This window comes from Balaenoptera ricei, chromosome 6 (assembly GCF_028023285.1).
Source record: "Balaenoptera ricei isolate mBalRic1 chromosome 6, mBalRic1.hap2, whole genome shotgun sequence".
NCBI classification, from domain to species: Eukaryota; Metazoa; Chordata; class Mammalia; order Artiodactyla; family Balaenopteridae; genus Balaenoptera; species Balaenoptera ricei.
This window is the reverse complement of record NC_082644.1, coordinates 52,979,086-53,005,405: the sequence shown is the minus strand read 5'-3', so window position 1 is coordinate 53,005,405 and position 26,320 is coordinate 52,979,086. Positions and strand designations below refer to the sequence as shown.

General features: G+C 37.3%; 1 protein-coding gene across 2 annotated transcripts in view; it reads left to right on the top strand.

Moving 5' to 3' along the window:
• The window catches only part of FOCAD (focadhesin), a 311,371-nt gene that overhangs the window by 54,853 nt on the left and 230,198 nt on the right, over nucleotides 1–26,320 (top strand). For both annotated transcript variants that reach the window (XM_059924644.1, XM_059924643.1), the window contains exons 5-6: nucleotides 1,790–1,894; nucleotides 20,665–20,766. In XM_059924644.1, coding sequence (XP_059780627.1) covers nucleotides 1,790–1,894; nucleotides 20,665–20,766 — 207 coding nt within the window. The remainder of the gene's footprint in view (nucleotides 1–1,789; nucleotides 1,895–20,664; nucleotides 20,767–26,320) is intronic.

The following is a 26,320-nucleotide window of genomic DNA, read 5'->3' as shown; positions in this document are numbered from 1 at the left end:
CCCCGGCTCTTTGGTGGGGCTAATGGCAGACTCTGGGAGGGCTCAAGCCAAGGAGTACTTCCCAGAACTTCTGCTGCCAGTGTCCTTGTCCTCATGGTGAGACACAGCCACCCCTCGCCTCTGCAGGAGACCCTCTTAACGCTAGCAGGTATGTCTGGTTCAGTCTCCTATGGGGTCACTGCTCCTCCCCCTGGGTCCCGATGCGCACACTAATTTGTGTGTGCTTTCCAAGAGTGGAGTCTCTGTTTCCCCCAGTCCTATCGAAGTCCTGCAGTCAAATCCCATTAGCCTTCAAAGTCTGATTCTCTAAGAATTCCTCCTCCTGTTGCCGGACCCCCAAGTTGGGAAGCCTGACGTGGGGCTCAGAACCTTCACTCCAGTGGGTGGACTTCTGTGGTATAAGTGTTGTCCGGTTTGTGAGTCACCCACTCAGCTATTATGGGATTTGATTTTATTGTAATTGTGCCCCTCCTACCGTCTCATTGTGGCTTTTCCTTTGTCTTTGGATGTGGGGTATCTTTTTTGGTGAGTTCCAGTGTCCTCCTGTCGATGATTGTTAAAAGTCAATTCTAGATAGCAAGGCACAATACATGTTAAGCTCTTAGGATAGTACTTAGCTTACAATAGACGCTCCGTAAATATGAACAACCATGATTTTAAAAATATTACTTTTTAAAAATTTAACAGGTGATCTTTATTTCTTAGATTTCTTTTTTGTTCCCAGGGAGCATCTTATTTAAAAAGGGCAGGGTAATTTGTGACAAAGCGGATGAACCTGAAGGGTATCGTGCTAAGTGAAATAACCCAGACAGAGAAAGATAAATACTGGATGGTACCACTTATATGTGGAATCTAAAAAAAGAAGTTGAACAGATATTGTTGCCAGGGGCTGGGTGGGAGAAATGGGGAGAGGTTGGTCAAAAGATACAAACTTCCAGTTATAAGATGAATAAGTTCTGAGGATCTAATGTACAACGTAGTAACTGTAGTCAACAATACTGTATTGTGTACTTGAAATTTGCTAAGAGAGTATTTAGCGTTTTTATCAAAAAAAAAAAAAAGGAACTATGTGAAGTGATGTGTGTGTTAATTAACTTGATTATGGCAGCCATTTTACAATGTACATGTAAATCATGTTGTACACATTATATTACAATTGTATTTGTCAGTTTTACCTCAGTAATGCTGGAATAAAATCCTGTTTCAGAATTTAAAATAATTAATAACAGGCAAAAAAATAAAAAAGGGCAGGCCTTCTTTTTGATTTATTATCCTGCTGCCTCTTACAGAGGATAAGGAGAAAACTTAAATTTCTGTTCCCCACTTCCATTAACTTTGTTTTAATGGGCATTATTTTCTTTGATTGGTCCCCTGGCCCACTTTTTTGAGTGGCTGTTCCATTTCATATGTCTGGTTATTATTCATGGTCTGCTAATATTTATAAATGAAGGACTTGATTTGTCAGTGTGGGTAACTGATGTGGTCACTGCCTGCAGTTATGTGGGTTAGTGTTTCCTTTTTCCTGATTGATTTTCCCCCAAGTGCATGTATGGAGGTGATTGATAGGTTAGTGGTTTGATTCTTTGGCTCCACTTCTCCTCCTTTCAATGTGTTGAATGGGAGCTTGTAGGCCTATTCTTGGCTGTGCTATGCAATAAGCTGGGTGTGTGTGGATGGCTCCTGTTCAGTGTGCGTGGCAAGTGTTCAACTATTTCAAAGTGGTAGGATTAAGTACCTGATTAGAATATTCACTTTATAACATTTGACATGTTGTTATATTTCTTTACAGGAATACACACGGCTTGATAAAAGCCATTATGAAATTATTACAAATGCAAGCTCTTAAGGAAGGACATGGTGGAGAGAAGAATATTCAGGATATATATAATATTAGGTATGCCTTTTCTCCTTTCTTTTGAAACTTTTTTTTCTTTTTGGTGAATTGTTAAATAAGTTATGAATTGAGACATGCTAATCCATTAAGAATTAGTATATTTAACTCAGCAATGAATGTGAGTCTTGCCCTCTCGGAAGTTAGTATTTCAAAGAGTCAGGATTGAGATAGAGTTGACTATTATATGCTGAGTATCACCAACGTGGCTTTCAGGGTTGTTTCCTTGGAATTGGAATCTTTTATCCAAAATTCAGGTCATTTGTTTTGCTCTGGGATATAGAACCATCTTCCCAATACTATGAAAACTGAAGAGTTCATTGGACAGATGTACTAAGAGCAGGATGGGCTTAGTTTAGGCAGGAGGGTAAACTTCCTCACTATAAAAAGTAATAGGAGGACTATCCAAGGGTTATTACCCAGGGCAAGGTCAGTACTTAGGAGCATTGATTTGCCTTTTTTTTTTTGTCATCTACAGAATGTAACATGGTAGAATTATTTTAAAAGAAAATATACACAGCAACAGTTATGTTGAAATATATTGGATTTTATGGGAGAGTTTGGATAAGGGAAGGCATCATGCTTACTTTTGAAGATGACCTTAACCGTTGCCTTGACGGTCCTAGAAAGTCATTTCTTAAGAGAGGGGCTCCTTAATGAGCAGGGGATCCCAGAAGATGCCATGTAACCAGTGTATATTGTCCTGAAAACTCTGTTCAGTGATGCATCTAGAATATGCCTGTTTCAAAAGAATGAGACCATGAGACCGTAAACAAGGGCACTGGTTCTGGGGGAAAATGACTTACATAGGCTATGGCGATCCAACAGGGAAAGTAAATCATACTTGTGAACTGTCATTGGCTTGAGCATACAAGACCTGCAGTTTTGAGCATTTGACACCACAGCTATCAGAAGCTGTGCATGCCTCTGCAAGGTATAGTAATACGTGGTACCTATTACTCACGTATATTTATAGTACTTTCCTTTTGATAATAAGTAAACAGTGTCTCATATATTACAGTGATCTTTCCTGATTTTTTTTTAATGTCTTTATTGGAGTATAATTTTCCTGATGTTTTAGTGCTATTTATCATCTTTATTTTTATGAGCACATTATCGAGAGTTTCTTAAGTCACTTTTTAAAAACAAGGTCAGATTTGCATTTTATATATTTTTCCTTAATTTAAAAAAATATTTATTTATTTGTTTATTTGGCTGTGCTGGGTCTTAGTTGTGGCATACGGGATCTTTAGTTGTGGCACACGGGATCTAGTTCCCTGACCAGGATCGAACCTGGGCCCCCTGCATTGGGAGCGTGGAGTCTTAACCACTGGATCACCGGGGAAGTCCCTCTTAACATGTTTTTTGAATGTTTTCAAAAACACAGAAAAGATGGAAGAATGTAGTACAATGGATTAGTTAATTCATTGTTAACTTATTAGTTAATAACTTGGTTAATTTTAAATTGGGGAAGCAAAATTATTTATTTGAAAATACTATGGAAACTTTGGGTGTGCAGGAGAAACTTTTCAAAATTGATAAATTTGCTTTTCTTTTTAAAATATGCATTACCTTAACCAGAAATGAACCTAAGGAGTAGATGAGCAGGACTTAATGTTTCTAGATGAGTCGTATAAGCATCTGTGTTCTCTTTTTTTGAAAGAAGTTCAACCTCTTGGGCCAGAGTTCCAGGATGGGCAGTAATTCCACTTCATTGTTGTTCAGTTGGAGTTATTTACCTATTTTAAAATAGGAAAGCTATTGAAGTTTTACATTTTTATATAACAGTTTTATTGAGAATAATTCATATACCATACAATTGACTCATTTAAAGTATACAATTCAATGGTTTTTAGTATATTCACAGAGTCATGTAACCATTGCAATAACCAATTTTAGGACATTTTCATCATTCCCTCAAATTCCTCACCGATTAGCAGTAGCTCTATATTTTCCTCCACCCAGTTGGGTATTTTTAATTCATTGGTTCTCAACACTGGCTGCTCAGAACCACCTGGGTATGCCTAAAAACAAACAAAAATAGGAACAGTGAAATACCCTAGACCAACTGAATCAGATTCTCTGCCATGAGGCCTAAGCTTTTGTAGTTTCAAAAAGGTCCCAGACAGTTCTGATTGACAGTGAGTATAAGATGGTGTGTTAGCGGCTGTCCACTATGCATTCTAATTACCTGAGACCTTGTTGAATGGCAGATTCTCTTTCCTTAGGTCTAAGGTGGACTCAAGATTCTTGTCTAACAGGCTCCCAGGTGATGCTGGTGCTGACACTGACGCTGATGCTGCTGTTTCCCCACCACACTATAAGTAGCAGAGCTATGAGCAGCCTTAGCAGTTCCTGGGAGCTTGTTAGGAAGGCACAATCTCGGACTCCATCTCAGATTGTCTGAATTAGAGCCCACATTTTAGTAAGATGTTCCAGGTAGTTCACAGGCACCTTTCAGTTTAAGAAGCACTAGTTTTGATGATGATGGAAGGAAATTTTCTGTCACACAGAAGAATCAGAGTTAGTGTCATTTTCATACTGATTGTGCTCACTGTGTGCAAGTGCTAAACTTTCAGCTACCTGTAATGTTTCCCCTGTTTTCCTATTTATAATTAGTTTTCTCCAGTAGTTGGTTCTTTTAACTGCAATCTTGTTTTCAGAAGACAATAGATGCAAGGTGTGGATAGGGAGCCTAGTTTGAGGAGCTGAAATCATACTGGATATATAAGGTTTGTCTGTAGAGTGGTGGCACATTAAGAGGACCAGAATCAATCACCTGAGTTGGCATAATCCAGTAATGTTTATGGAGGGCCCTTATGTGAATGGCTGTTTGGCACTATAAATCAGTAGAGTGTAATCGAGTGTATAAGAGCCTTAAGTTCCTCCAGGGGGGATTGTGGGCAGAAACACAGGAGAGGTGAGCCTGGAGAGCAGATTTCCCTCAAGAGAGCTATGATTGCCTGACTCAAGCATAAAATTGTCATGCTGTTTTAGAATCTTCTTTGCCACATGTTGGTTAACAATATCATCCAGCCTTGGAGAGGAAGGCTGATGAGCTCTGTATGAAAGCATAAAAAGGATATGAGAAGCTTAGAACTCCACTGAAAGGTGTTCCCTGGTTATGCTGTAGGATTGATTTAAAATGGAAGTAGTATGACAAATAATTGTAAGCTTTATGAGCATGAAACTCATCTGTGTTTTTATGGTATTAAGGACTCTGCTACTATACAGTTGGATTTTAAATGTTTCTCACTTCTTTTTGTCCTAATAGCTGATTAATTTGAATTATAGTAAAACAGAATATGTGGTCATCTTATTTTTTATTAAAATTTTTTAAAAAATTGAGGTAACATTGGTTTATATTACTGTTTCATGTGTACAACATTATTTATTTTTTTAAAAAATTTATTTATTTATTTATTTTTGGCTGTGTTGGGTCTTCATTTCTGTGGCGAGGGCTTTCTCTAGTTGCCGCGAGCGGGAGCCACTCTTCATCGCGGTGCGCGGGCCTCTCACTGTCACGGCATCTCTTGTTGCGGAGCACAAGCTCCAGACATGCAGGCTCAGTAGTTGTGGCTCACGGGCCTAGTTGCTCCGCGGCATGTGGGATCTTCCCAGACCAGGGCTCGAACCCGTGTCCCCTGCATTGGCAGGCAGATTCTCAACCACTGCGCCACCAGGGAAGCCCCAACGTTATATTTTGACCTATATACACTACAACATGCTCACCACGAAAAGTTTAGTTTCCATCTGTCACCGTATAGTTGATCCCATTTATCTGTTTCTCCCTCCCCCTACTTCCTTTCGCCTCTGGTAATCACTGATCTGTTCTCGGTATCTATTTGTTTGCTTTTGTGCAGTTTATTTTGTTTGTTTATTTATTTTTAATATTCCACATGTGAGTGAAATCATATGGTACTTGTCTTTCTCCGTTGGACTCATTTCGCTTAGCATACTACCCTCAATGTCCATCCAGGGGTTGCAAATGGCAAGATTTCATCTTTTTTTATGGCTAAGTAGTATTTAATTGTACATATATACCACATCTTCTTTATCCATACGTCCATCAATGGGTAACTTAGGTTGTTTCCATATCTTGGCTGTTGTAAATAATGCTGTGATGAACATTGGGGTGCATATATCTTTTTGAATTAGTGTTTTCATGTTCTTCTGATAAATACCCAGAAGAAGACATTTGCAAATCATATATACAATAAGGGGTTAACATCTAAAATATGTAAAGAACTTGTACAACTCAAAAGCAAAAAACGAAATAAGCTGATTAAAAAATGGGCAGAGGATCTGGGTAGACATTTTTCCAAAGGAGACCTACAGATGGCCAACAGGCACAGGAAATGATGTTCAACATCACTGTATTTATTAGGGAAATGCAAATCAAAACCACAGTGAGATATCACATCATGCCCATTTGAATGGCTATTATCAAAAAGGCAAGAAATAAGTGTTGGAGAGGATATGGAGAAAAGGGAACCTTTATATATTGTTGGTGGGAAGGTAAATTGGTACAGCCACTATGGAAAACAGTTTGGAGATTCCTCAAAAAATTAAGAATAGAACTGCCACATGATCCAGCTATTCCTTTTCTGGGTATTTATGTTGTCATTTTAAATGGGTCTGCCCTGAATTGCTTAAGTCGTTCCAGTTGGGGAGTGAAGAGAGAGGGAGATGTGAGGACCCAGAATGTTAGCCAGTGGCTTCCCTTGGTTCCTGTGACTTTCCTGAAGGAGCTTTAGAGTGGGGTCTTCTCTTTGTTGAACCCAGAGCTCAGCGGCTCTCAAACTTCCTGTGCCTAAGAACTGTCTGGGGAGCTTGTTACAAGTACAGCTTCTCAAGCCCACTTGCTAGAGATTCTCATTCATTCAGTAGGTTTTGCAATGAGACTCAGGAATCCAGCTGCTGGGTGATGGATATAGGTCATTTGTGGATCATGCTTGAGAAATATTGCTTGAGCCCCTGGGAACTTAGTGGTACCATATATGAACTTAGTAGTACTTAGCTGCAGGGAACCCCTTGGGGTAGACTGGGAGGGATCTTGAGTGGTTAATCATGTCTCCTGGCCTCTCTTCCCTATTAAGAAGGCAAAAGGTTTGTTTGCTCCTAACTTAGGCACCGAGGCACCAAGTTCATCTTACTGCGTCTACCATGGACATTAGAGAGTCCAAGAGCAGAACCAAACAGCAATTCTAATGGAAAAGCAATCCAATGAGAGCAAGCCAAGTGTGGATGCAAGTGAGATTTAAACCTCACTGCTCTCTGTTCAATGAGTAATTCCATGACCCCAAAAGTTAGTGTTCTGCATGGTCAGACAGTAGACACTGGTAGGAACAGGAGGGGAAGAGAGCCCTCAGCACCCTTCTACAAACCAAGGATGGTTTTTAGTGTTTACAGTGCATAAGGAGTTCTTGCTCAGAGTTTTTCATATATGTGTCTGGAACATGCACTTTAACAAGAGATTTGGATACAGAAGTGATCTACCCACCGTGCTTTGAGATACATCAGATTAGAGTGTGTGTAGCCAATAAAGTTCATTTTGCATCACTGGACCCTTCTATAGTTCAGTGGCTTAAACAAGATTAAATGGGGATATTTAAATGGAGTTTCAATTCCCAGTGCCTTTTAGGATGGGGGTAAACTGGAAGAACAGTGAAGCACATTTGACTGCTGTGATTAAACGAAGAGCATATGTCAAGTGTAAAACTCTAGGCCCAGGAGTCTCAATTCTGGTTGCACCGTTAGAGTCCTCTGAGGAACTTTTAAATGTATTAGTTGCCGGGGCTTTCCCTAGAATGAGTAGGGGTCAGCCTCAAGCATTGGTAATTTTTCAGAGCTTCCTAGATGGTTTCCAGTGTGCTGGTTCAACTGAGAACTACTGGCCAATTGTTGCAGTGAGGCAGTGGGGCTTCATTGTTGCCAGACCTTCAGATCTTTCAATATTAATAACATTTTATATGAAATATCCTCACTAATAAATATTGGAAAGCAATTCCAATTTTTGAAAATACAGGGTAGGCAGACCGAACACGTTTGCTCACAGGATGCAATCCAAGGGCAACAGTTTGTGACCTCTGGTTTAGGCATTTAACTGTTTTCAAAAACTTTAAAAGCCCTTTTTTACCTGTGAACAACTTTTTTTTTAACATTTTTATTGGAGTATAATTGCTTTACAATGGTGTGTTAGTTTCTGCTTTATAACAAAGTGAATCAGCTATACATATACATATATCCCCATATCTCCTCCCTCTTGCGTCTCCCTCCCACCCTCTCTATCCCACCCCTCTAGGTGGTCGCAAAGCACCGAGCTGATCTCCCTGTGCTGTGCGGCTGCTTCCCACTAGCTATTTATTTTACATTTGGTAGTATATATAAGTCCATGCCACTCTCTCACTTCGTCCCAGCTTACCCTTTCCCCTCCCCGTGTCCTCAAGTCCATTCTCTATGTCTGCGTCTTTATTCCTGTCCTGCCCCTAGGTTCTTCAGAACCATTTTTTTTTTAGATTCCATATATATGTGTTAGCATACGGTATTTGTTTTTCTTTCTGACTTACTTCACTCTGTATGACAGTCTCTAGGTCCATTCACCTCACTACAAATAACTCAATTTTGTTTCTTTTTATGGCTGAGTAATATTCCATTGTATATATGTGCCACATCTTTATCCATTCATCTGTCGATGGACACTTAGGTTGCTTCCATGTCCTGGCTATTGTAGATAGAGCTGCAATGAACATTGTGGTATATGACTCTTTTTGAATTATGGTTTTCTCAGGGTATATGTCCAGTAGTGGGATTGCTGGGTTGTATGGTAGTTCTATTTTTCGTTTTTTAAGGAACCTCCATACTGTTCTCCATAGTGGCTGTATCAATTTACATTCCCACCCTGTGAACAATTTTTATACTCATCAGTTAAAAAAAAAAAAAAGCGACTAGTAAGATATCCTTTACTTCAGGCTTATTTTTCCCCTGCCCTTTTTGTTTGGTCTGAATTTTCTTTTGGTTAGTTTGAACTCCACTTTTTAATAACACACTATGTTTAAGTTATTTCAACATTCTCTAACATTGACCATATGGGAAATGCAGCAGAGAACCAACATTTGCCTGGTATTTTGGTTGCAAGCAAAAATGACGAAACTAAATTTTTATGATTCATAAATTATTAGAGGCTCATTTTCTCTGTAATATGCCATTTTTTTCCCTTAAAATTTTATCATGTACTTTTGCTTTTAATTTTTCCTCTGCATATTCATATTATGGCAATCTTTTTAAGATCTCTCTTCCCTCAGCTGAAGTGAGGAAATAGCTGTGAATTCATGAGCAGTAACTGCTTGTTCCAAAATTTGTGCATCATTCTGATGTGCCAGACAGTGGCTGACATGTACAAATATCAAATGTTGAGAATCTTATTTGTGGAAAGGGTTGGTCTGATCAACATCAATCTGTACTTTCTGAAATAAGGGAATATTAAATGTTTTTGGCAGATGGTGTGCTCTGAAATGGGTGATAAGGCCAATGGTGATGGATGGTGATACCCTGAGTAGATGAAAGTTATGTACTCTGTGTGTATTTGTGCATCTGTTTGTGCAGTGTTATGAGTTTATTTAGATGGAGAGTTAGTTTTAAGAACTTAAAGATGTGTGTCTGAAAGGCTGAGGTACTTTGTGATTCATACCGTTTTTGGTTTTTTTTTCACTTATCTCTTAAGGCAAATACATTCATTCCTTAGGGCCATCAAACAGAAACGAGAGAAAGTCCCAAGGTAAATACTGACACAAAGTGCACTAAGACCAGTTTGTAGTTGTGGATGTCAAAATATAGCTCCAGTCTTAATTTTGATAACTAGCTTCTTCTCAGCATGAAGCCCTTTTTGCATTTTGTCTTATACCCATTTTGGTGTGTGAGGTGGAGTCACTTGTGCGAAGAGTGCAGGAAGAGCATTTCTACATCTAGGGAAAAGCATGTGCCTAGCTGCTGCTGTGTGAGAGAGCCTGGTGCCCCAGGAGAACTAACAGGAGGCCGGGTGCCTGGAGCTTAGTGTTCAAGGGAGGGAGAGGCCAAGACAGAGGCCCAGGGGAGGTGGGCATGGCCTAGAAGATGCAAGACCATGGCAAAGACTTTGGGCTTTCTTTAAAGAGTAGTGGGGGGACTTCCCTGGTGGTGCACTGGTTAAGAACCTGCCTGCCAATGCAGGGGACACAGGTTCGATCCCTGGTCTGGGAAGATTCCACATGCCTTGGAGCCACTAAGCCCGTGCGCCACAACTACTGAGCTTGTGCGCCACAACTACTGAAGCCTGCGTGCCTAGAGCCCATGCTCTGCAACAAGAGAAGCCACCGCAATGAGAAGCCCGTGCACCGCAACGAAGAGTAGCCCCCGCTCGACGCAACTAGGGAAAACCCGCGCGCAGCAACGAAGACCCCACGCAGCCAAAAATAAATAAATAAATAAATTTATTTAAAAAAAAAAGAGTAGTGGGAAGTCACTGAAGGTTTTATTTTTAAACTTATTTTGAAAGAATTTTAAAGTTCCAGAAAAGGTGCAAGAATAGTACAAAAAATTTCCATATGCCAATTACCCAGATTCATCAATTTTTTTACGCTTTGCCACATTTGCATTATCCGTCTCTCTATATAATTAAAAAAATATTTGAGAGTAGATTACATATATTCAGTAGAGTATGCTTTCTAAGAACAAGGATATTCTCATATATAACCAGAGTACAGTTATTAAATCAAGAAAATTTAACATTGATATAATACTTTCATCTATGGTCCATATTCCAGTTTTGCCATTTGTTTTAATAATGTCCTTTCATACCTTTTTCCTTTTTATTTTTAGTGTATGGGCTCTAGTTTAGGATCATATATTACATTTAATTGTCATATCTTTTTAGTCTTTTAAAATTTGGAACTATTTGGAAAATTTCGCATCCTTTATCTTTTATAACATTGACATTTTTTAATACTATAAAAGTGATGCAATGTCTTTCTCAGGATATCATATCTGGAGACCCTGATGTCCATCTTGCCCCTCACTGGTGATTTTAATTTTGATTATCCCATCAAGGTGATGTCTGGTTTCTCTACTGTATAGTTATCATCTTCTTCTTGTAACTAATAAGCAGTCTATGGGGAAGATGCTACGAGACCATGCAAATATCCTGTTCCTTGTTAAACTCACAGCTGCCTCCCCCCCCCCGTTAATTTTCACTATGATAATTTCAAAATGGTGATTTCCCAACTCTACCACTCCCTTCAGATTTACTAGTGGCAGTGGAGATATAGATATGCTTTAGATGTGGACATGGTAGGAATCCCTGGGAATTCACTTAATCTATAGATTCTGAAGCCCCACCTCTATAGATTCTGATTTAGAAAGCTTGGGTGGGAGCCAGTGTGGGTACGTAGAATCCATGCATTTTTAAAAAGTCTCAAGAGATTCTGATGTGGAAATAGGTTTGGAAATCACTGGACAAATGGTTAAAACACTGAACAACATTATATTATTTCATAGTGACATTAGACAAAGACAGTTAACTTTCTTTCCTCCTACATCTGCATCTTTAAAATGGGCACAATTAAGATATCAACCATGGATATTGAGGTAATAAATGAGATTCTGATTTGAACTTATTTTCTTTGTAAGGGAAATCCAAGTTATTATGATTATTTATATTGGCAGTATACTTCACATGATACATATGAATTTTTCTAAAATCGAAAGAGGTTAATTAAATTTAAAATAGTATTTGGCTGAGTTAAGTTTGGAATATTTTTTAATGCCTTTTTGATTGAGATATAATTTGTATACCATAAAATTCACCCTTTTAAAGTGTACAAGTCAGTGGTTTTTATTATACTCACAAAGTTGTTCAACTATACCACTATCTAATTCCAGAACATTTTTATCACCCCCAAAAGAAGCCCCATACCTATTAGCAGTCTTTCTCTAATACCTCCTACTATAGATATAAAACACTGCTTACTTTTCTATCTGTGGATTTGCCTCTTCTGGACATTTCATATAAATAAAATCATACAATATGTGGCCTTTTTTGTCTGGCTTCTTCCACATAGCATAATGTTTTTAAGATTCATCTACATTGTAGCATGATTTAGGACTTCATTCCTTTTATGGCTGAATAATATTTCACTGCATGGATATGTCACATTTTATTTATTCTGTAATATCTTTGTATACTTACCAAGTCCAATGAATTTTCAGTGTTTTTCCCTTTTACATTTATTTCTGGAGGTAAACTACTTTTCGTAAGTTCCTGAAAATAAACCTCCTAGTCTTTAATTAAGAGTAGTTGTTACTGTTTTTCATTTCTATGCAAATTTCCTTATTGCATTTATTGTTTCTTAACGAGATTGCTTAGAATCCTGTAACACTTGAAAAAAAATCAAGTGTTTTTTTGATTTTTTTGACCATCAGCTATTGTCATATGTTTCTGTTGTCAAGATAAGCATTTTGCTTTTTGGGGAGCTGATTATTTCAACAGTTGAATATATTATCTAAAGGGATCTCCTGAGGTGTAGATGTTTGGTTTTATTTAGCATAAAGGAAGCATGACACCATTATTAAATTGTCTGTACTTTACAGTCAAGCTGCCATAGGGTTTGGAACCATTAGAATGCATTAATATGTTTTATTTTGCTGAAGTTACAAAAACTTCAGTAGCTGGGGAGCCACCATTTCTAGGCACATCATATATACCTTTTTTTGGGAAATAGAAGCGTACTTTATAGTTTATTTCGGAAGCAGGAGTTTAACAAGGCTGAATTGCAGTAATTACCTTAGGTATACTTAGCTTTAATTTACTAGCACTTACCCTTTTTTGGAGGGGAGGTCAGGACCTTCTTTGAGAATCTCATAAAAGTTTTGTACCTTCCCCTAGAAAATGTACACATGTACATGTACTCAAAATTTTGCATATAATTTCAGAGGGCTTGTGAATTCTCGCTTTAATGGATAAATGAAATTTTTTACAGAAATTAGGAAAAAGAAGGTGGGAAAGAAGGGGGTATCAGTGTCAGATCTGTCCCTGAGAAAGCTCAGTAGAGTTGAGGATAAGAAAGAAGCTAGGGCAGTAATCAGGGAAGCATAGCCAGTAATACGTTCCAAGGGCCATCTGTCTTTTTTATTTTTCAGCATGTGGGACCTTAGTTCCCCAACCAGGGATTGAACCCGAACCCCCAGAAGTAGAAGTGTAGAGTCTTAACCATTGGACTGCCAGGGAAGTCCCCCATCTGTCTTTTTGCAGTTTGATTCTTTCTGTGGCACTGCATGTTTTGCTTCTGTTTTCACTTCCTCTTTTCTCTCCTCTTTCCCACCCAGGGAAGTCTTTGTTCACAGTTTATGATTCCAATCACCTGGAGTTTACACTTGGGATTTAAAATCAGACCTAAATAATAATCTATACATATTATACAATTTTCCAGTTAGCAATTGCCACTAGAAAATATTTTATAAGTTCTTCTAAGTGTGCATGCTTAATTTGAAAATTGGTATGGTAATTTGCTGATAAATGTCTTGAAGAGCATAAAATGTTGTAATTTTTGCCTTAGACTATTTATCTTATCTCTAGTTTCCCGCTGCCCCACCCCAATCAAGAATGTAACTTAGTAATAGACGTTTTGGACCCCTCCATATCTGTGTGTTTCCCCCCAGCCATCACCTTGTACCTAAAATAGTTCCAGACTTCTGACATTGGCAGACACCTTTGCATTAAAACCCTGCCTCTCAAAATAGGGATCCTGGGAAAGGTTCATTGTGAGGGCAGAACCATTGTGATATGAAGTCTCTTTTCAAAGAGATCTTATCTTTTCCCTATCTGCGTTATAGACCTAAAGAAAAAAGAAAATTAGTCAAAAATATCAAAATTGAAATAATTTTTGCTCCAAGTCTTCTTTTTCTGGAAAGGATGAAATGCATTGTCTTAAGACTCTATAGGATAGATAATGATTCACAATTATTGTTTAATTTTTCTTTTTTATAGTAATATTCATTGTGGAATCTTAACAATTTTTATTATGCATTTTTTTTTTTTTTTTTTTGGCTGAGTTGGGTCTTCGTTACTGCGCACAGGCTTTCTCCAATTGTGGCGAGCGAGGGCCACTCTTCGCTGCAGTGAGTGGGCCTCTCACTGCGGTGGCCTCTCCTGTCGCGGAGCACAGGCTCTAGGGGCGCGGGCTTCAGCTGCTGCGGTGCACGGGCCCAGTAGTTGTGGCTCATGGGCTCTGGAGTGCAGGCTCAGTAGTTGTGGCGCATGGGCTTAGTTGCTTCGAGGCATGTGGGATCTTCCCGGACCAGGGATCGAACCATTGTCCCCGGCATTGGCAGGTGGATTCTTAACCACTGAGCCACCAGTGAAGTCCCTATTATGCATTTTTTATCTTAAAATCTGCAGAGCTTTTTTTTTTTTAATCCTACTTTGGCTTCTAACCAGCTCTTTCAAATCAAAATTCAGAGCAGGTAGAGAAATGCTTTTAAAATGCATATTTGATGTAGTAAGTGCTATGCTATGCTTCTGAAAGCGCCAGGGTCACAGCTGCATACATGAAAATGCATGGTGACTGCGGGCATTGTTTCCTCACACAGAAAACGCAATCTGTGTCTATCGCTGAATTTAAGATGTAAATCAAATCATAGCTTTCCTACATTCAGAGATGTAGCAGAAAGGTTGAGGTGACCTAAAGGTTACAAATAACTCTTGCTTTTTGCCTACTACAAGACTAATTTTTTTTTTTTGCTCCCTCTTTTCTATTAAGATTGATGTATTTATACTTGGAAAGGTGAATCTAGTTACCTACCTTATTTTATCGTTGTCTCTGTGCTAGTCTAGTGGCACCACGAATTTATCATTTACTCCCTCCCCCTCTCCATTCTGCTAAGATGCATGCACTGCTCTGTGTTGTTGACAATGTTATTAAAGGGCAGGGAGCCCTGAAGTATTAGGTACCAACTCTGCATGCTTCCTCTGTGCTTTTTTTCTCCGAACAATGTGGACTTTGAAACAATGTACTTAGAGGGGTTGTGATGTTGGTTTTTCATGATCCATTCAAAGAGTTTAAAAAGGTGCTTTGGGGAAAGTGTGTGTTTGTTACATTTATTTTAGATGTGCATTTGGCACTGAAAGGGAAACCTAAGAGTAAGAAGATAGACACCCAGCTTTCAAGCTGCTTATGCTCTAGTTTAAGATAAAAATTTACCTGCATGATAATCATAATAGTACCCCATTTATGGAATATTCTGTGTGCTAGTTACTGTATTAAATGCTTTACTTAAAATGGCAGTTAAAACATTTACAAATCATGAAATGGGAAAGTGCCAAAGAACATACAACAAATTGGCTCATCTATGGCAGAAAACAACAACAATAACAACAACAACAGCAACAATAATAATAACCACACAGTGAAGGAGAAATTAGAGGCACTAGAGGCCAATGAAGGGTGACCTGATTGCCTGGTTTGTATTGATTTCAGTTTTAGAAACAATGTTATTCTCTTTTACGAAGAAAACAGAATCTACTGGATGTCTCAAGAGTTAGGAAATCTTGATTTAAAATTTTCTGTGGGCTTATTCTGGATATAGCACTGCATTTCTCTCTCAAGTAAAAAATATAGGATGCTTTATTTCTTTGAGATAAAAATAGGAGACCTCTGTTTTGAGGCCTTAGATTTTATTAGACATTGGCCTTAAAGCCATTTAAGCTTGGCATAGAATTATTAATAGTTGAGAGCCATCTTTATTGGTTTCTGCCTTTACAGGATTTGGTTCCACCTCTGGTCCCGAGCAAGATTAGGGCTTTAATGGGTGACTTGGGTTCTATAACTTTAGCACTGGAAGGTACTTAGTCTGATTCCCTCATTTTACAGATGAAGAAACTTTGCCCAAGAGAGGTTAATTCTCTTGCTTGAGATTACACAGTTTGTTGCAGAGACAGAATGTGAATTTGGAACTCGTGCCTCTTTTAATTCAATGTTTTCCCTCCACTATTTCACGTCACCTCTCCACTTCTAGTTTTTCTTCTGAGACATGGTTGTGGCAGCGTAACAGTAAATGATTTGGATGATGCTATGTAGGCCCTGCTTATATAAATAATAATAATGATTTCAGTGTCCCACATTTGTGTTTGTTTTTCATAATTGTAGAGCTTATTGTCTGTCACTGTTTGCTTTACAAGTGATCACATTGATTGTACGTTCAACCCATCTATCACTTTGAATAAAGTGTTTTAGGCAACTTACTCTTTATGCTTTGAATACCAGGTTTGGGTATAATTGACATTTTAAGGCATAACCCAGGTTTTGTTTTGGTGTTCTTTTGTACCACGTTATTTCTTTTTTTGATCAACAGTCCTTCTAATGAAGAGCAAAATTTACTTTAAATTGTGGATTCTTCCATTTACCTTGACCTTTCTCAGTTGGAGGTACTTGAAAGAAGTGAGGTACTTGAAAGAAGTGGCTAACAAGCAGTGAGTGAGAAGAAAGAAAAGAAAAATCTTGAATAATCCATTAATTTAAGAATCAATCCTTGAATATTTCAGGAGTGAACTATACTTAGCCTGATGACATTTTTTTTTTAACATCTTTATTGGAGTATAATTGCTTTCCTTATGACATTTTAAATGCTCTAGTTATAATATTTTAAATGGAAAATAACTCTATTTTCTATCATACCAAATTACCATGCATAATATTTAATGCTGTTTGTTTATTTTGGAACATGCTCCTATGTTTTGCAAAGGAATAATTTTACATTTGTTTTCCATTTTAAGTCTTCTAGTTCCTACTCTACCGTTACTCTTGTGCATCTAATGTTAATATTTGATGATTATATTTCCATAAGAACCTTCAAATTTTGAGCATGATCGATTGATTGCTTTTGGTTCAGTATAAAGAAAGATGAAGGTGGGATAATAGTCTTTTTGAATAACTCAGGGCTAGTACCATGTTTTAGTGAGTTTTGTGCCTCATAGTGCTTGCCATTTTACCTAGTGCAGTGGTTCTTAACCAGGGACAACCGTGGCCCCAGGGGACACTTGGTAATGTCTGGAGACATTTTCGATTGTCATGTGCCTAGGTTGAATGCTATTAGCATCTAGTGGGTAGAGGTCAGGAATGCTCTTAAACATCCTATAGTGCATTGAACAATGCCCACAGCAAAGAATTATCTGATTCCAAATGTCAGTAGTGCCAAGATTGAGAACCCCTCATGTATGGCAGTTGCATGATAAAGTATATTGAATTAAAAACTGTGTCCATTCTATAAAGCATAAGGCTTTACATATTATTTTATATGTGTATTCACATACCAATTTGATGATTCACAAGGGAGAATTTAGCTCTTTGCTTCAAATTCATTCTTTGCTCAAAGTATTAAAACAAAATTTTGGCAATTATAATTGATTTTAGGTTAGTTGTACTCAGTTGAAATAGTATAATATTGGTAATCAATGTTAATCAGTAGTAATATTCAACGTTTTTAATTTGGACTTCCTTTCTCCCTCGAGGTTTTTAACTTCTTGGAATCAATATTGTATATTATTCCTACAGTATTTCCACTTGGATCTGACATAATCAATTCTCTGGAAAAGTTAATTATCCAGATGTCTAAGTCAGTAATTAATCTGGATAAATCCCTATTTTGTATTCTTCTTAATCTCATCTTTAGAGTTTTAAGTCTGAGATACTAAATAGAATTTGCTGAACCCCAGTGCTAGCAAAGCGGGCCTTCAACTTCATGCAACAAAGCAGAGTGGGTCCCACAATTCCAGTGAGGTAGAAGCTAAATTATAACAGAGTCGTTTGCTATATATGCATCATTCCTAATCCTACTTTAAAATTACTATCTCTTACCTCTGTTGATCTGATTTAATCTGGACAGGACTGTTTTTAAAAGGAGATAGATTCTTAACAGTTTTTAAACAGGAGATAGATTCTTGACAGTTTTTGGGGGTGGGAATTTGAGGGGTGGGAAGAGTTAGGGGGTGACTTATAAGGGAAGAGTATTGCAAAGCACTTAAGTGCTTTATGATCACACAAAAACTATGTGGCAACTTGCTGGATTTTCTTCTTAAATAGTCATAAATGCCACCATTAGCTGGAGGATTCATAGATGGTCGTATCTGATGCTCCTCATTTCAATATGGTGCTTGTCAGAAGGAAAACCCATAGCTAAAATAATTGCAGTTGCTGGTCTTTCCTTTTTATTCATGTTTACTTGAACATGACCTACTGAATTCGTAATCTAAGAAGTTTGGCTGATGTGACATACCTGAGAGGCTTTAAGGATTTGTAACATTTGTGTCTTCATATCTGTAGCAACTAGAGCAGAAGCAAATTCTAGATAGGTTTAACTGCCAAAGAGCTTGGAATTTGGAAATGTGATTTTGATAGGATCTTTGAGTTTTGGCATAAAAAGTTGCTTGGAGCGATCCCTTAGCAATGGCAGTAATCTGATCAGTCAGAAATAGCCTGTGCTTTAACAAACAGGAGGCTGCCAGCATGTGAAGTTAGTGTCTAATAGATTAGGTGAGGTTGAGGAGAAAATAGAGAGATGGTGTTATAATACCCAGAAACTGTGTAGTAGTGTCAGAGAGGTGTTTAACATGAGGGTTTCAGTGTGATGGATCTGCCATACTTTTCTGTTTAAGAGAGAAAAATCAGAAAACTTCCCAACTCCTAACCTCCCTCTTCTGTGGGTTTTTCACTTGTACCGGTTTTCAATCTGGCAACACATTGGAATTGCTGGAAGAGTTTTTAAAAATTACTAATGCATGGGCTCCACTCCTAGCAACCCCAGTATAATTGAAGCCTGGGCATTGGTATTTTAAAAAGAGCTCCACAGATGAATCAAACATGCAAGCAGGGTTGAGCACCACTGCTTTATAGCAGTGCATCAGTATTGTCTGGAGAGCTATTTATTAGGTCTGGCTGAGGCCTGAGAATTTATTTTCATTTCTAACAAGTTCCCAGGTGATGCTGATATTGCTGGTAAGGCGATCCCATTTTGAGAACCACCAAGAAGGCTGTTTTAAAAAATCATTTGGGTGTGACTGATCTTTTTCTTTTTTTAAACATTGCTAGTGCTATATTATTGGGTTAAAAATTAAGATTAAAGATAAGTATTATGCATATGATTCTTTTTATGTAAAAAAGATAGCTGCACCTATATGCTTTGAATTTTTTTTCAAATAGCATTTTTAATTTTTAAAAAAATTTGAAAAAGAATAGATACACATATATGTATAACTGAATCACTTTGCTGTACACCTGAACTAACACAACATTGTTAATCAACTACAAAATAAAATTAAAAGTTAAAAAGATAAATTAAAAAAAGAATGAAATAATGCCATTTGCAGCAACATGGATGGACCTAGAGATGATCATATAAGTGAAGTAAGTCAGACAGAGAAAGACAAATATTCTATGACATCACTTATATATGGAATCTAAAAAACAGTACGGGGACTTCCCATCGGTCCAGTGGTTAAGACTTCGCCTTCCAAAGCAAGGGGTGTGGGTTTGATCCCTGGTTGGAGAGCTAAGATCCCACATGCCTCACAGCCAAAAAACCAAAACATAAAACAGAAGCAAAATTATAACAAATTCAATAAAGACTTTAAAAATGGTCCACATCAAAAAACATCTTAAAAAAAATAAAAAATAGTACGAATGAACTTATTTGCAAAACAGAAACAGACTCACAGACGTAGAAAACAAACTTATGGTTATCAAAGGGGAAGGGAGAGGGGAGGGATAAATTGGAAGTATGGGATTAATAGATGCACACTACTATATATACAATAGGTAAATAACAAGGATTTACTGTATAGCACAGGAAACTATTCAGTATCTTGTAATAACCTATAATGGAAAAAAATTGAAAAAAAGAATATAGATATATACATGTGTATTTATGTATAACCGAATCAGTTTGCTGTACACCTGAAACTAACAATAAAAAAAGCCACATCAAAACTTTGTTTAGTACTTCATAGTTTAAAAAGCTAATGAATTTACAATTTCTAGTAGACTTTTTGAATTATTTAAAATAATTTGTGCTTTTTTCCTTTTTTTTTAAACCCCATTATATGAGGATCCTTCACATTTCAGATCTTTAATTTTATATAGTCTTTTAGGTATCTTAATCGATGTAGCCCAGATAAAAGATTTGTCCTTGTTCAACAGAAATTTCAAGAATTTATAATTTACAGAGTTTGTTATTTGATATGGGAGAAATATTTTCTTTTTTCTCACCTTAAGTATACTGGGGAAACACAGAACCATATACTGAGAAAAATGGGGGTAAGTGGGAACAGAGACGGAGAGATAGTGCTTATAGGTTGGGGCAGTGTTAGAGGAAATGGAACCTTCCAGGTTTGGAAAGAGATCAGCAAGAGGAGGAGGTGGCCAGTGATTTCCAAGAATGCAGGAATCAAGGGGATGGATATGAAAGAGCTACTGGATTGAGACGCTTGGCCAAAGTCATAGCGCTATTAAATGGCAGAGTCTGCTGTCAAATTTGGGTCTCTAAGACCCAGGTTTATTCTCTTTTCTGGAAAAGAATTAGATATAGGAAAAACATAGTTCTAATGAGCCAACTCTGCAACAAATGCAGCAAATGATAATTTTGTGACAATTTTGAATCTAGATTGTAGTGGCTTTTTTGTAGCTATATTTAGATATTAAGAAGGTGTAGTCCTGAAATGACAGCTTCCAACGTGACTTTCTGTTTTTCAGAAACCATCCTCAGCCTTTGATCACTGTGCTTGAACACAGACCTGATTGCTGGCCAGTACTTTTGCAACAGCTGACAACTTTTTTCCAGCAATGCCCTGAAAGGTAATGTAAAATGAAATAAATGAGGGAGATGAATATTATATGCTAATTTTAGAGTTTTTCTTTTAAGCTGCTTTGACTGTAATGTTTTCTCCTGAAGCAAAGAAATGTCTTAGAGCAGGATATAGTTTTCTATTTTCTTTTTAAGAGTAAGAGAAAAAAATCCTACCAGATTTACTGATTGTTGAAATATTGACTATGAGAAAAGCTATTATTAAATAAGCTAAGCATTGGTTAGTTGGGAAAGTTGATTGGAAATATTTGGTAAACTACTACGTGGTACATATGGAAGACAGGTTCTTCCCTCTGGAAATTGATTAGTGAGTTAATCTCTCCATTAGAAACCAGTGCCAGTTGGGATTAAGCAGTCCTGCCAACTGGGACCAGATAGCTGCCATATGTGCAGTTAGTTTAGCTTCACCAAGGCCTTCTGCCTTCTGATGGTCCTCAAAGCTTTCTCACATCCTTATTACTATGGCACTGGCTCAGGCGGTCATCTCTTACTGTGGCTATTGCCACCTCTTCCTAACTGGCATCTCTGCCTCCGATCTCGTCCTGCTCAAGGCCATTCTCTAAGCATCCATCAGGGTGACGCATCAAGAGAGCAGATCTTATTGCATCACTCCCTTTCTTAAGTCGCTGCAGCTGTGATTTTCAAACTGCACTTGCAATGTATAGGCTAAGCATGGAAACACCCTCGCACCCCTTCAGCTCTTTTTCTTATAGACTATTTTTTTACGTGTTGATACCTTATGGAAGCTTTCTATTGGAAAACAATCGTTTGGTCTCTGAAATAGTTGGAAAATCCCTGGGCTACAGGACGAAATCTATTGTGTCATGCTAGGCTCTGTGTATGATCTGTTTCACCAATTTTATTTTCTCCTATCTTTATCTCATAATTTATGAATTATGTATTTCAGCAATACACCGACTTGCTTTGGTTCCACACAGGAAACAGTGCTGTTTCCTCGCCTCTGTGCTTTTGCTTATTAGTATCTATCTTACTCTCTTGAATCTCATCCCAGCCCTTTTCTGACTAATACCCTAGCCCTTTCTTGATTAATTTCTCTATTTTAAATCTCTGTTTAGGGACTTGCCTGGTGGTCTAGAGGTTAAGACTCCACGCTTCCACTGCAAGGGGCATGGGTTTGATTCCTGGTCGGGGAATTAGGATCCCACATGCTGTGTGGTGTGGCCACAAAACTAAAAAAAAAAAAATCTCTGTTTAGGTATTGTCTCTCCTAGGAAGTGTTTGCTTACCACAGGCTGAATTAGGTGTCTCTTTTACATGCTCCCTTAGTAACTTCAGTTGTGATTTCTAACATCATTATACTTACTGCATGGTCTTATAATTATTCTCCTCCATTAACTGTGAAACTTTCTTACTCTCTTGAGGGCAGGGACTGTGTCTCAGTATTCTTCGTATTAATAATGACTGGCACATTTTTGGGTGCTTTATAAATGTTGAATTTATATCTGTATACACATGAGGCCCACAGATTGGTGGGGCCCAGGCAGTGGGTTGTAGAGTGCCTCCTAAAATATAATATCACTGCATGCTTAGTACATCACACAAGGTCATGATGGGATGGTACCATTGTCCCATGTAATCCAATGCCTGAGTTACATTTACCACACTAGCTACGTTCATGTGTTCTTGCTCTTGAAGGTCTTAGAGTGTCCTATACATACTATGTATTAGAACATTGTTTCTGAGTCTATAACTTCAATTTTAGATGGAATTTCCAGGCAGGATATACTGCTACAGGAAGTTTTAAAGAGATATAGGGAAACTTGTAATCATCTGCCAGTGATAAAAGTCCATGTAACAATTGAATGAATACCTTAAAATAAACATTATTATCATCCTCTCTTCCCTCACCTAGGGCTGCATTTTCAAAGGTAAGATATTAATATTTACTAAAAAAAGTCTTTGTTCATCCATGTCAGAAAGCAAAAATAACAAATTTATAAACATTTGTTTAATGAAGTTTCTCTTGTTAAATAGATTGGGATACTTTATAAAAGATGTTGCTGCTGATGTGCCATATTTGTTATTAAGCTTGTTTTTAGGGTAATCCTTACAAATATCTCTCTTTTCCAATGCTTTAGTTAGTCAGCAAGTAATTAACTTACTTTCTGGTTGTTTCATTTCAAGGGAGTATTATTTTGGAATTTGGAAGTAGTTCTTCTAATGATGTATGTCCAGATAGTCGTAAGGAGACGAGATTATTAATTGAGTTTGGTTTATTTATGGATAAGCTTTCATTGACTTATTCCTTTCATTTGAGTTCTGGAGTGTTAGAGTATGCTATCTAGAGCTTTTTAGAAGTTTTAAATTATTTTATATTTATTTGCAAAGAATAATTACAGTTGTCTCATTTCTACTTTTGCACTATGAGATGGTTCTTTGCAGGATGAAATTGATCACTGCTTGCATTTTCAGCAGACTGTTAGTTTCTTGAGATTTAATTTTAGAGTAAGTTAACTTAGTTTTTACACTGTCATTTAGAAGGTAATGAAGGAAGTTTGGTAATTTAATAAGAATATAAATAGTGATTCACAACTATAGGAAGGAGACAAAATGTTGTGACAATAGCTTGTATTCTAGCTCTTTCTGTGTTAGGAATTGTTGATTAGAGTTGCTGGGTTCACTTTTTTTTTTTTTTTTTTGAAAAGTCTATATGCTGTATAATTCCATTTACATAACATTCTGGAAAATGTAAAACTATAGAGTGGCAAACAGATTAGTGCTTTCTAGGGGTTTGTTGGGGGGAGGGAGGTAGGGTTAAAAAGGTGAAATACAGAGGATTTTTAAGGCAGTAAAAGTATTTCATATGACATTGTAATGGTGGATACATGATACTATGCATTTATCAATACCCATAGAATTTTACAGCACAAAAAATGAACTTTAATGTATGCAAATATGTGTGTGTGTGTGTGTGTGTGTGTGTGTGTGTGTGTGTATGTATATATATATCCCAGAAATGGAGTGAAAGATCCCAGGAATGAAAAAAGGAATGAGCTATCAAGTCACACAAAGAATATAGCTGTATTACAAACTGTATTACAAATGTGGGAAAAAACCTCGCTGGAGGTGGTAGAGTAGACAGGTGCTAGCCTAAATGTATGGGTTCACTTTTAATAGAATGTATCAACAGATGTCCTGAAATAGCAGTGTATCTTCGTGCTAGATTTTTGGGGGCATGGTTCTCCAGTTAAATTCTGCACTGATTTGTAGAAGGCCTGTGGTGTTAAGACTTCACCATTATAGAACCGAGAATTGGGTAAATTGACAATGATGTCAAGGTCTTTAGGGCTGGATACTTCAAAATTATCTAGTCTAACACATAGTTTTTCAGATGAGGGAACTAAGGAGAGCAACATTAAATGACTTGCTCAAGGTCACATGGCTAGTGGCAGAGTTGGGCCCAAAGGCTCAGTGTTTTGATTTTCATTCCAAGTCTTTTCCCACTGCTACTCCATCCTTGGTGAACATATATGAAAGCCTTGTGTGTAGATACATGCACAATTGGTTGCATTTTTAAACATTCTTAATCACTTTGGGATTTCAGGTTATCTGTTTTATTATTTCCCTTTCTCCTTAAGCCCTGTTAATTGCATACCCCACTGCAGTGATAGTAGATCATCAGATACCACATAGGAAATGCAAAATCTAAAATCAGGACAGATTAAGCCACAGAGATTTTTAAAAAGTATATTGTCCTAGGAAAGCTCAACATTATGCTCCTGATGTCAAATATTAACAGCATCTTGGAAATATATTTCTTTGTATGAACCTTGCATTTCACCTTCAGCATTTCAAAGTAGGAGAAAACTGATAAGCTATTCACGGATGTTTTTGACACCTGGCTAGTATTTATTCTTTGGGGAGTACATTATTAGAGAGAGATGGAGGAACAATGTTTCTTAAATCTCTTTTCTGCTCCATATTCTAACCCATACATACATTGTCTACTTGCTTAATCTATGAAACTTTTTTTAGTTTCCTAAAGCGGGTGGTGTGATGAAGCCATATGTTTCATAATTATGAACTCACAAGTCTTTTTGTTTTTTATGGATTGTGTAAGTGTTTGTGCTCATGAGAAAAAAAAAAATCCCTCCGGATTGTGAGCTCCATCAGAGCATGGATTTCATCTGTTTTTGTTTCTTGCTTGGTTTCTAGCACATAGAAGAGTGAATGGTATACTGTAGGAACTCAGAAATTTTGTCAAGCGAATAAATGAATGAATGAATAGATTAAATCTTATCAATTTGGTAACTTTTTAATTTTTATTAATATTAACGGTGTTTTGAAATCACATTGCTCTGGGATGTATAGTATTATAAAATTATGTTGTCAAGCATAACTCAAATGCCATTTCCTCCAATAAGTATTGCACTTTATACCTTTCTTTTAGCAGTTTTCACTTTCTATTCTCTAGTCCAGAAACAGAGCTGATTGTCCCTGTTAGACTATATGCTTCTAAAGGATAGATAATGCCTGGTTCATCTTTGTATCTTATCTAGTACTAACTTATGTATAATCAATATGAAAAATATTAAAATTGTGATATTTAATCGATGCATGCTAATTGTAAATCTACTCTATATCTTAGTGTAAATGAATCGATTAATTTAATGATTGAGCATTTCTTTGAGGGCCTAGTGTGTACAGTTATTTGGGATACAGCATTAAACAGAAATCCATGGTTCATGCCCTCATTGGCTTATAGTCTGTCAGGGGATGGAGATATTAAATAAAAAATGACAATAAAGTCATTATCCTGTGCAAGCACATAATGGGGATCTGACCAAGGCTAGGTATCAGGGAAGGCCCTCAGGAAGTCATTTTAAAGGGAGAACTGAAAGATGATAGAAATTAGGCAGAGGATGATAAAAATTAGGGAGAAAGGGGAGAGTATTATAGGTAGATGGAACAGCAGGTGAGAAGAAAGCCCAGATGGCTTGATTAGAGATCTGAAAGAAGTTTAGTGTAGTTCAGTGGAGAGTGGAGAAAAGCAAGAAATGAGACTGGAAAGAGGCCAAATTATGAAGGGTTTGTGAATTGGGCTAAGTACTTTATCTTAAGCATAAATTTTTTCAAGCTGATTAATGACATGATCCAATTTTTATATCTGAAAGGTCATTCTGGCATTTTAGTGTCTTTGGACTTGGAGTTATTGGGATGTATTGTAATCTAAATAGATCCGAAAGATTTGTAAAGTCTTCCTCCTCTGAGTGGGAAGAACTTAAGAGGAGGGACTTGACAAATTACTTTACTTCTCTCTGCCTCAGTTTCTGTATCTGCATAATGGGATAATAATATTTTTATTTCATAGGGTTGTGGTGAGGGTTGATTGAGTTTAAACGCATAAAGTGCAGTAACTTGCACACTCTGAGTGCTAACAAGTTGACAAGTAAATGTTAACTGTTATCATCATCTTCTTGGGATGTCTGTGTCTTTGTTTTACATAGGACCTCACCTGTCGAGTTTTTCCAAAAATGCATGCATACTCCTGGAAAAATGGATCCTAACATCTATAATCCTAAA